This window comes from Tympanuchus pallidicinctus, unplaced genomic scaffold (assembly GCF_026119805.1).
Source record: "Tympanuchus pallidicinctus isolate F22 unplaced genomic scaffold, pur_lepc_1.0 scaffold1, whole genome shotgun sequence".
Taxonomy (NCBI): domain Eukaryota; kingdom Metazoa; phylum Chordata; class Aves; order Galliformes; family Phasianidae; genus Tympanuchus; species Tympanuchus pallidicinctus.
Genome location: NW_026294618.1, coordinates 49179091 through 49191065, shown reverse-complemented (window position 1 = coordinate 49191065; position 11975 = coordinate 49179091). Strand labels below are relative to the sequence as shown.

The following is an 11975-nucleotide window of genomic DNA, read 5'->3' as shown; positions in this document are numbered from 1 at the left end:
GAGCTACACTGCTACTCCATTTGACTGGAAGGTGTATATGACCTTTAGCTTGTGTTTTTAAAATAACAAACAAACAAAACAAAAACAAAAAAACCCACTGGTGCCTGATAGCAAAATCTTAACTCTATAATCCATTAGGGAATTAGTAGGATTGCTCTTCCCTTCCCGACTACCTGCTTTGATGATGCTATATATCTAAATTACCCTGTAGCTCTATTGTAGTGGGCACCACCAACCCACTTCCATTAGGCCAAACACAAAACTGGTCCTCCTCCCCATGTCCTGCAGCCTGGACTCCTCTAGTAGGAAACCAAGGTGAGGTAGTCACACAGGAGCTGCAAGAGACTCCAACCGGATCCCATGTCTGGGCTACCTGGGCATTTGTATTTTACCCATATCATTGTAAAGGTGTAATGTGTTAGGTGTATAAAGCCTAATGTTGAGCAAAAGGAAATAGTTTCTTTCCAAAGCCTGTAAACATTGAGTTCATTAACATCTGTCCTTCACATGTATTTTTTTTTTTTAGTGCTACCAAGCCAGACAAACACTCCAAATACAACACAAAAATATATATGTATTTTAATTTTCATTTGGTCATATTTTATTTAACAATGTAATTCTTCCTCAGTATCCAACAGTGACTTAAAGTAGTAGTACCCTCCAAAGCAGCCCACTGATCACAGAGAACTGATGATATTTAAATATGCACTATAAAGAGTGACATGTTTCACAAGTTGCTTAATCTTCAGATTTTAGGTTGGAACACAACAGACCATAAGTAACAATCTTACTAGGTCCAATAATAAAGTTCAAACTGACAACAAGTTGTGAAAATAGAATACTTAATGAAAATATACATAGAACATAACAGATAGACTTGTCCTGACTTTACAAATCTCAGACCCCCTGAGTCCTAACAATACTATATTAGAAACGAACAAACAAAATTTATCCTGAGGATACAAATGCTGTTTGTACATTATTTCTCTAACTTCTGAATTCTTGATATGGTGCTATAGGCATTTCTGCAAGGCTCCTAAGTAGATTACTGCATGCAAAAAAAAAAAAAAAAAAAAGTATTCAGTGGTCACTACTATACAAGTACTACAGATCAGGAGAGGCTTAAGGCACAGACAGCCAACCTAGCTTCTGCAATTTTAGATGTTGCCATGACTAGCTGTTAATCGCCATCATCTAAGATGTTTTAATAGATTACATGAATGTTTTTACACATGCATGAAAACAGAACCAACAGTGTGAGTTTTTTAACAACATTCATTGGAAAAGGACTGCTGTCATAATCTACTACTGCTTAAGTATTGGGGCAGTAATCTCTAGCTGAAGAGTGATTGTTAACAGCCAGGAGAAGGCAACACCTTAAATCACAAAAGCTATCCCAGGTAATTGTCTATCTACACCTTTATGGATTTCTAGTCCAAATCTTTTTTTTGTATTCATCTATGGTGAAGTCAGTCTCTATTCCATCTTCCATTTCGCTCTGGAAGGGAGATTCACTCACCAGAGATTTCTGTAAGGGAAACTTTTAAAATAATAGTTTTCAAGCTCCTGTCTGTAGATCGTCAGTGTTTTGTTGGTTGGTTTTTTGTTTTTCCTTTTACAGTTTTCCCCAGTTACACACAGAATGAATTATATACAGAAAACAAGATGTTGTGGAATGCAAGGGATAAAAAAAAAAAAAAAAAAAAAAATGCACATGAGAAAGGTTAGCAGGATACATTTCATACAACAGTCCATGAAAATGCTAGAACCAACTGATTTAAGAGCTATTATTGTCAAGCTGAAACCTAGTTAATTGCAAAATTTATTTTTAATATGGATAGGTATTTTACAAGTGTCCATCTGAATAAATTTATAGCTTTAAAATATTTTCTACCATTCAATTCCTTCTGCCACTGAAGCATGAAAGGTGCACATGAACCTCAGGGAAAATTATATTTTAGGGAAATTGATTACACGCTAAGTCTCATCAAGATACAATGCAACCAAACACTGAAAACCTTTAATTCATTATAATTTTAGTATTACTTGCAACAATCACCAATTTAGTATGTTTATATTTAAGTGTAGTTCATAAAATTCTCTTTCCTTTAAATCATCTCCACTCTGGGTGCCTACTGGCTACTACTAACATCACCAGCAGACCTGTTAATGATACAGGACACACCATTAGCAATAGCTTGAAGGCTGCATAATTATTGCACAGCACCATGGTGTGTAGGGGAGATCTCTGTACCATTTATGCTCACAGCCTTCTACACAAAACAGGAGCAGATACAGATGATAGGGCAAAACAGACTTGAATCCATTCTCCCGTGAAGTTGTAGCAGGGACTTGCGGAATATATCCCTTCCTTCTCCTCCTCTGGACAGGTTTGTGAACATGAGCTTTGCAGTTCCTGGATGCTATGTGATGCCCACATCCCAAAGCCCCATTGGAAACAGCAGTGGAGACAGTTCAGGCCTGCTGTACATATCAGGTTTAAATACATCAAAATCAAGTTTGTGTTGGAAAGTGAGAAATATATTTTTTTACCCTTCTGATGGCAAATTCGCCATTGGGCTTTGTAAAGCCTCTTTAACATCAATTACAGAGCAAATGAAAGCCTCTCTCACCATTTTATTCCAGTGATTGTTCTGTTCACTCCACCTCCCCATTGTCCTTTATTCCACAGGCCTCCCACCTTTACTTTTGGGTGTATGGCTCCTTGCCTTCTCTTCCTGCATGACTTCTTCAGCCAGGCAGGGCACAGCAGTTTGCATCTTTCTTCAAGTGCCCAAGTCTCAATCAGCCCAGGTCTCCTCTCTAGCTGAGGATCTGATGTCAAGCACTGATCTGTGAAGTCATGTTCTCAGGCTCAACCACTCTGTATGTGATTTCACAAGGTAGCTCAGAAGCATCTTCCAAAGATTTGGGAAACTCCATTATAGCCATACAAGTGAAATGGTGTGGGAACAAAATGGGAACTCTACTCATAATATATGTGGTAGACCTTCACATAATTTTTGCCATTCCAGGTTTCCAGCACAGGCCACTTTCTATCTTTAATTATTGCATTTTATCAATTTTCTATTATCTCTTCTCTTTGTTTTGTCCCCTTAAATTTTTATTAACCAAGGGACCCCATTTGAGATGCTTGCCTTTAGGCACTGCTGTGCATTGCTGATGATGTAGCAGCATTTTAAGGAATCACAGCAGTATTTCCATATTAAATACAAATCCTAATTAATTCCCACCATTTGTCTGCTGTTGAGATATGGCAATTCACTGGAAATCATTTGCCAAAAGCAAATAGATTTGTTACACCTTCTTATTAGAGAGGGCAAGTTGTTTGTGATTGGTACGGAGACAAAAGAATTGCCTGACTAGAGTTCCCATAGACAAAATACTTTGGTTGTGTTTTAACATAAATAGCATGCCATAAAAGAGCATCCACGTTTTCCTTTAGAGCAGTGTTTCCTTTCCTTGAATTCTGCAGAAATATCACCAACTCAGATTTTGAACTCACTGTAGAAAGTTTTTTTGTTTTTTTTTTTTCAATTTTAAACTGGAGTTTGATATATCTGCTATCAATCAAAGCACTTTATATACACAAAACACTGGAGAATGAATGACACATTAGTGTGAGCTTGTGACCCATGCTTCAACTGCACCAATTTTTAAACAGCAAAATCAAGTTGCAACTTGTGCATTCCATCAGGGCTCAGTGCCATATTTGTGGCAACAGACTCGTGTAAAGGAGACAAACTAAGATCCCAAAATCTGATAGGAAAAAAAATTCCTGCTCAAATGGAAGCTGAAATGCAGACTGAATGATACGTCAAAGTTAATGTCCTAAATACAGACCTTTGAAAAAGCATCATTAAAATTTACAAGACAGTACAGAATGTGGAATCCTATCTAGCCAGCCTGCACTTTCACTGGAGGTCACTTAAGAATGCCTCCAAATGAAATGTCAGTGTTCCTTGTATGGCTAACGGGACCTATTGTTCAAAGCCATCATGAAGAGATCCTGCCTTGACAGGTTCAGAGTTCTCTATTGGGCAGCCAACAGTAAACAGTTTTTCATCAGTTAGGTGGGGAAAATGTTATTTCATTTTGGAGACATACTCCTTTTTTACCAGCTCCTCAGCAGAAGGCACGTACATTCAGATGTAACTCAAGCAAACCATCCCTGGTTTGCAAAGGGCTCAAGCTAAAATGCATAGGACATTTCTAAGGAAACTGGGCATGACTGAATCAACAGCTAGACATTCTTCTCACAAAAAAGATTTTCTTTCTTTCATTTCAAACCAGACTGAGTGATCAAAGCATTGCTTTTGCCATACATAAACTCAACACAAATGTATTCTTTTGAGATTTGAACGTCTCTAACTGACTGTTTCCATATTGCTACCTGAGAAATGGGATGATTATTATTTTCTTGATTTCATATTATATTTTAAAGTTTTTGGATGAAAGTCCAAAGTCTCAGCACCACAAATGCATGCACAGAAGCTACTCACAAAATGCCTTTCATTAAAAGGACATTACACAGCTAGCCAAGTGATTTTTCAGTATTCAATCCTTTGAGATCTTTTCTCTTGTTTTTCACACTGATATTCTTCTTACAAATTTGTCCTAGTACCTAATCCTGTTGATAGCTCAAAGAGGCAAGTAAAAATTATCCAAAACAACCTCAGCTTTCCCCTGCCTGCAATCCTTAAGTCTTATTTTGAACTTTTTCCTTAAGCGTATGTTCTTCCAAACATGCCTTTCAAAAATCTGAACATTTGAATACATTAATAATAATAAAAACAATATATTAACAGGGACATGACCAGAGCTTACTGTAAATTGATTTCCAGGTAATTCTGAATGGTAGAATTATTATATTTGGTAAACTTTTTTAATTTCCCAAAGAGAAATAATGAAAGTAAATAATAAAAGAAATTAACGTAATATGATCAAGTTACAATTTTGTCAGATATTGTGCTTAGCTTTGCTGTGGCTGTGTTTAAATGATACAAAGAACATTCCATGCAATGTACTGAGTTAAAACAATTCTTTAAGAGAAACACAACTGAAGAAAATCTGCTCTTCCACACAACAATACAGCTGACATCTTGAGGTCCCTTCTATACCTATTTTCTTTAATTCTGTGTTATGTATACCATTATAAATATCTTTAGTGATAGGCATCTCATGTTTGCAGAGTGCAAAACATCTTTTTAAATATGCTGTACAATAAATTTACATTTCTGTAAAGACTTCTTAAAGATATATTACACCTAATATCTATTGGGAACCTGCATGTTTGTTGGAGCTTAGTGGGACTGATTATCTGTCTTTATAAGGCCAACAGACTTGCACATCTGTCATTGCAGGATCAAAGAGCTTTGGGCATTAAAGTTTCCACAACTTCTCCATGTATGTTCAATAGTCTTTTGTGGAAAAGACTCTGTGAAAGCATTTTTTGTTCTTGTCAAAAGCGTTAAATCAATTTTGCACTTTTTTTCTCCTTTTTATTTATTTTTTTTTCACTTAGCTGGTTGAACAGGTGAATCCAGTCTTTCCACTAAGTTCCTCATACGGCAGGATTCTTCTGGTATGCATATCAGCATGCATAAGCACAAGATTTATTCTACCCAGTATACAACATAGATCAGAAATAAAAATGACCCTCCCAAACATCTGAATTTTCTTTTTAGCACTTCAATTCTGCTATAAAAATTCAACATTAAGTCTTATCATAATAAAGATTGGAAAAAGTTTTCAGTCCAAATTTCAGCTATTAAAAATTGACCTATCTATAAAGATTTTCTACAAGAAGCAGGGAGAAGGGGAAAACACTTTATGTACTCTAATGAGTAAAAGAGAAAAGCATTCGAAGAATACCAAGAGCATGTGACAGAAAATTGGTTTTCTTATCCATTTTTATCCATTTTTTTCCAGTGTCACAACTGCAGTTACTACTGCAAGAATTTGCTTCTGTGAAATTAAAGCTGTAGCCTAACTCCTTAACAGTGAGGATCTTATTGAAAAAGTAGGTTTGTTCATGGTGAAAGATGAAGACCAAGTAATGCAAATTTATAATATACACCACTTTCACTAACTGTAAATAATAATTAATGCTCACTAATTTCAAGCTGAAATCAGGCATCAGAAAATGTTACAGCTAATAAAGACCTCACAAACAAAATAAATTTATCAGTTGGTATGCAGAAGCTTCATACAGTTGAGCAGATATACTTTCCTACAAAGATACTCTGTCAGGATTAAGAGGCATTTGCATTTTCTGTCCAGACAGCTGGTGTACTCTGCAATCAGTGCTGGGCTGGCTCACACCAAGGTTTGGCCCAAGTATACAGCAGCATCTGTGAAGACTGGTCACTAGTGTGTCACAGTTTACACAGATGTGACTAAATCCCAAAGCCCTTATGAAGAGAACATTTATACTGATATTACAGTTTATCTAGTAAGGATTTAAGAATCAGCTGCAGCAATACACTATTCCACTAGCCATAGATGTGGGAATGTATAACATACATTCAAATATGGCACTTACATAAATCCTAGAGATACATCTTAACTATATAGCATGATGTTACAAGATTCATAAAAAATAGAATAAAATTGTAGATAAGAACTCATCATACATTCAAGTCCATCAAAGAGTGGAAGTAGTATTACAATACTTTCACCTACTGAAAATTTCTAGGACAGACTGCAAAGATGTAGGCAGCTACAGTTCCCAATCACCCTTTCTGCAACTGCCACTGATTAATACTTCTCACATTCAGGCTCTGTATCTTTTCCCTTTGTTTCTCCATAACACACATCATGAAAATAGAAATAAGAGTGTGAAAAGATGACTGGTTCAGACAAGTTTCTGCAGTATGCATGTTGAAGCATATTCTATTTATCAGTATTCCTAATGAACTGCTTTACCTACGTACTGCCTGAGCTAATCAAGGGGGATGCTGGAAGAGACTGGCTTATCTCAGCACTGAGGAATGCCAAAGTTGCCACCATGGACAAATTCTGAGATGGCACATTTGCAAGATTTCTCTCAACTCTCCACAGTCCACCATTTCTGAAATCTGGAATCATCCTAGGCAAGGAGAGGTAACCATAACCAGCAATTTTGAAATTTCAGTGAATACTGAAGTGATGGAGGAAACTCTTACCACAGAGCTTCAGAGGCAAGGTACCTATGAGCTACTGCCTCCCTAGTGGTCATCTGTTGAGCATATTTCTAATCACTGCGTTGCAATATCTCCAATTATTTGGATGTTTAGGTGAGCATCCCATGCTGTCTTATTCTGATTGCAAAGTTAAGCCTTAATAAGAAATGCCTGTCTAGTTCAAAGGATGTATTCCTGTCTCAGCATATAACAAATGGTACTCGTGTCAACACACAATGATTATACAGCCCCTGCATTTCAGCTGACTTAATACCTACTGAAACCTGTTGCCCTTTTGAGGTAAAACATATTTTTCTATTATGGCACATGTTAAATACATACACTTACACTACAAAAACAAACAAACAAAAAAGTGCCCCAAACACATAGGCTGAGATATTTGACTACAACTTATTCATATTAATCCTTGCTTGGAGTGGGATGCTGTTGTTCTATGGAAAGTTGCACTATATTAATCATGAAGTCATCTCAATATACAATCTATAATATATCTAAGTACACTGAATTGGTATGATTTCCTGTATAAACCTTCAATTAAATATACTTGTCTAACAATGTCACCTTACATGTTTGTCAGAGATTGGTAAAAAATATATATATGTATGTATCCAAGTCTCCCAATGCACAGGATTCAGTGATTAACTTTTGAACTCTGCTGCCAGGCTTTAACTTCAAACATTGGTTCTTACACTGAATTTAGAGGATTATTTTCTCATTACGAGGGAGAACAGAGTTCTGGAAAACTTCTTGACGTGCACCCAAAATGCAAGAGAAATAACTCCAACATGACCTACATTACAGCACCCAGTTTAGGGTAACACGCTGGGTTACTTGCAAACTGTAAATAAAAAGTTAAGGAAGAAACCTCACAGACTCATACAGCCAAACATCAAACTGTCAAAGAGTTGGCTCCAGCTCATCTGTTATCTTCTTCACAATGCTACATGGTTTATGCTAAGTCACAATTCTAAGCCACAAAGTTAGTTGGAAATAAATTCCTACATTTAGGAAATACTTGACTGGCAACAGCATCCCCAAGTTCTTATAATCCCTCTTTATCTTTGCACATTACTGAGCATTGCAGAGAATATACTGTATATTGCAGTCAATATACTAGCTGCAGTATGGCTTCCTATAAGAAGGACAACATTTAATTGGCTTTGATACTTTTTCTTGTCCAGTACATGTTTCTCTGTGTGTGCACACGTGTGTATGCATGCACATTTTCTACTCTTTTGTACGATGCACTTCACTGACATATTTAGAAGTCACTCATAGTATTTGCTTACCATATCTTAGAAAGTCAAAGTAGAGGATTATGTTGTATTTACAAACAGGTTGGCACTTACAGAATAAAATACTGATTCCTATTTTTAATTATTTTCCTTCTTTCTTCTCTTCCTTTTCACCCCAAGGCATCCAGAATTCAGGCAGAATAGTGAAATCTTGTGCCTGCTTCCATTATGCTACATAAACATGAGTAAATAGGATTCCAGCTGGTACACTCTTTCCCAATGGTTTGCTTGTTGCTGAGTGCCTTCCACTGCAGTTCATGTTTGATGCTCAGGAACTGTTAGTCAAGGGAAAGCAAAGGCTGCATGTTTTCTTCTTCATTCTTATCCATGCGTTTTAGCACCCCAGGATCCACCACTGACTGAGACCTGCAGAAGGACAACATGCTTATTTGACATTTCTAGATGAAAACAAATGAAAATAAATCTCAGCTTTCTTTTGCTTTTCCTTTCTGCCAGGGCTTAAAAACAATGATACTGTTACACTGAGCATCCAGTCAACACAAATGGTCAGAAAATACCCTTAAAGAGTGGATACATGCCTTTAAAGAGCTCTGAGTTGGTTTGTGGAAATAGGGGCAAAAAGTGCAATAAAATAGATCCCCCTTTATTCAGTGAAGGAGCAAGTAAAGCGCGTCCTTAGCACATAACAAAGAGCAAACTAAGCTGTCTTTTGTACTGATGTAAGCATTGACCCCCTCTACCAGAAAGCAGTTGTCTGGTAAAGAAGGTATAATATAGCCACCCAGCTGGCAAAGGCATGCAGCAATTAGTGGCATGTATTAGCTAGAGGTGTATTTGTTCCTTTTGCAAACAGCACTTAATGCAACAGAGCATGCTCCTAAGCCAACCCTGGGGAAGCCTGCCATAGCCAGCAGGATTTCTGGAGCAGTGGACACATCTGTCAAACTCGCTTGTCAGCTCAGTTAAACACAGCAGAAAAGGATGGCAAAAGGACGAATTCAGTGATGATTGTAAATCTTTTCCAGATTCTCTGATTCAGCACAGAAGCATGACACTGGTATGGATACCATGCAACGGCCATTTGTGAGGGAGAAAGAAGCCCCAGCCTCCAGCAAAATAAAACATTCTGTTGGAAACAAAGCCTGAAGTGGTAAGAATGAGTCTCACATCATGTCACAAGATTGTCAAAAAACAGACACTTCTAGGGTACAGTAAAAGAAATATTTGATAGATGTTTCCTTTAAAGTGTGATGAATCTACTGCTAGAGATATAAATTTCTCTTCCTTCCTGCAAAGAGGACTTAGATGGCTAGAATGTGTGTGCATCTCAACAATATAGGCACAAATTTTTGATCAGAAGAAACATTACAAGTTTGCCCACCTTAAAGACTACAGCACAGAGAAAAATCTTGATCAATTTAAGATAAAAACATATTATCAGTATCCCACTCTAGAACGATCCCCTGAAGCCAATGAATGAGTCTGCTTGCAGGAGCTGATTTGTTTATTTTCAAAAACTATAAGGAAAACATTTAAAAAAACAAACAAGGAAAAACATCTGAATCAAACTTCATGTGAATTCTTGAAATTCAAGGATATTTTCAAACAGTAATTATGCTCTTACCAGTGCGACAATTGAGAAAATCAACTTTGAAAATCTGATGGCCTCTCTTGTGATAAACACAATTAAAAATTTTTAATTAATACTGTACAATAACCGTCATCTAGAATGTTAGTCAGCTCAACAGGCAAAAAGTTAAACCAGTGAAATGAAAAAGCTTTTTTTAAATCAAAGCTGATTAAAAATTACTGGTGGGAAACTGTACTGGAAGACCCAGTTCACCAAGATAAAAAATGCTGTGGGAGCATACTAATTTCATAGAATTCCCAATTGAATTTAAGTACTAATAGCAGACTGAGCCTTCTTAGGTTGCCAATATCTGAGAAACTGAAGTTTCCATTTCTCATCTGTGGAATTAAAGGAGAGATGAAAAGTAGGCAAACCGGGACTCAAGATGATCAGGGGGCTGGAGCACCTCCCCTATGAGGACAGGCTGAGGGAGTTGGGCTTGTTCAGCCTGGAGAAGAGAAGGCTGCGGGGTGACCTCATTGCAGCCTATCAATACCTGAAGGGAACCTACACCCAGGAGGGGAGTAAACTCTTCAGAAGGGCTGACAACAGCAGGACTAGGGGAAATGGATCAAAGTTGAAGGAGGAAAGATTTAGGTTGGATGTTAGGGGGAAGTTCTTCACAAGGAGAGTAGTTAGGCCCTGGAACGGGCTGCCCAGGGAGGTTGTGGATGCCCCGTCCTTGGACGTGTTCAAGGCCAGGTTGGACGGGGTCCTGGGCAACCTGATCTGAATGTGGATGTTTGGTGGCCCTGCTAGGCAGGGGGGTTGGAACTACATGATCCTTGAGGTCCCTTCCAACCCAGGTGATTCTGTGATTCTGTGATTCTGTGATTTTGTCCAGAATTTTGCTACCATTCCCTCCTACTTGGTACTATCACAGTAAGCCTACTTAGTACCTTTTATATCCAGCAGCTGGGAAGGAGGATTTCAGCAGGTACTGCAGATATGCTAACTGAAAATGAATATAATGATGATGAGGAAATTTCAGCTGGATTTAACATAGATCCAATTTTCAACATCCTTATTTTCTGCAATAGGTTTCCTACTGCGTCAGCTAGCCTAGATTGAAAGAATATCTGACAGTAAACTGCAGATCAATTAGAAGTATATAATGAAGTATAAGTCGGCTTGAAAGACTTTTCAGCACCAGTTAAATGAGAAGAAAGTAGGTATGCTTTCTCCCCTTAAATAAAGAAAAAAGAATCTGACAATCTGCTGCTTTTCCAAAGTATTTCTTCAGAGTAGTCTGGGAAATTCTGCTTCAGAGAGTCTTGTCAAAGAATTGCTCATGGGTCCTTCCTGCACCCTTGGATGAGGCAACTTCCTCTCATGGTTTAATTGCATCGCTAAGAATTCCGTATTTCAGCTTTCCACCCATCGTTCCAAGTAAACTTCTCTACTGTTTCATAATTCTTGCTACAAATAATTCTACGTACGTATAATTGTTACATAATTCTAAGTACAAATTGTATATAAATATGCCACTCATTTTCATGCTCTCCCCTTGCTACTCTTTCCTTGTCCTATTTTCTCAAACAATTGTGGTAGTTGCATCTTTTTCATATGCATTCACAATCTTTTTTAACTTTACTTATCCTAGTTCATTCCCAGCCAGGCTCTGAACATTTCCCACTTTCAATGTATTTTAGATTTCTGATATAAAATCTTTTGTTATTTGGTTGTTTTTCTTTGTGTGTGTGTATGTGTTTGTTTTTATTTCTATGGCAATTTTTCCCACCCCATTTCCTAAAAAATATATCTCTTTCAAGCTACACTGTCTTAACAAGTCTTTAAGATATACTCCAGACAACATCATTTTCCTGGCTGACAAGTCTCAAAATATTTTCTCCTGTTTGACTTGCTTCCAAATTCTCTCTTCTT

At 37.3% G+C, this 11975-nt stretch overlaps 1 protein-coding gene across 1 annotated transcript in view; it reads right to left on the bottom strand.

The window, feature by feature from the left end:
* Positions 1-554: 554 nt before the first annotated feature.
* The window catches only part of CLVS2 (clavesin 2), a 55742-nt gene continuing 44321 nt past the window's right edge, over positions 555-11975 (bottom strand). Inside the window, exon 5 of the mRNA XM_052677876.1 lies at positions 555-8866. Coding sequence (XP_052533836.1) covers positions 8779-8866 — 88 coding nt within the window. The 3' untranslated portion in view covers positions 555-8778. The remainder of the gene's footprint in view (positions 8867-11975) is intronic.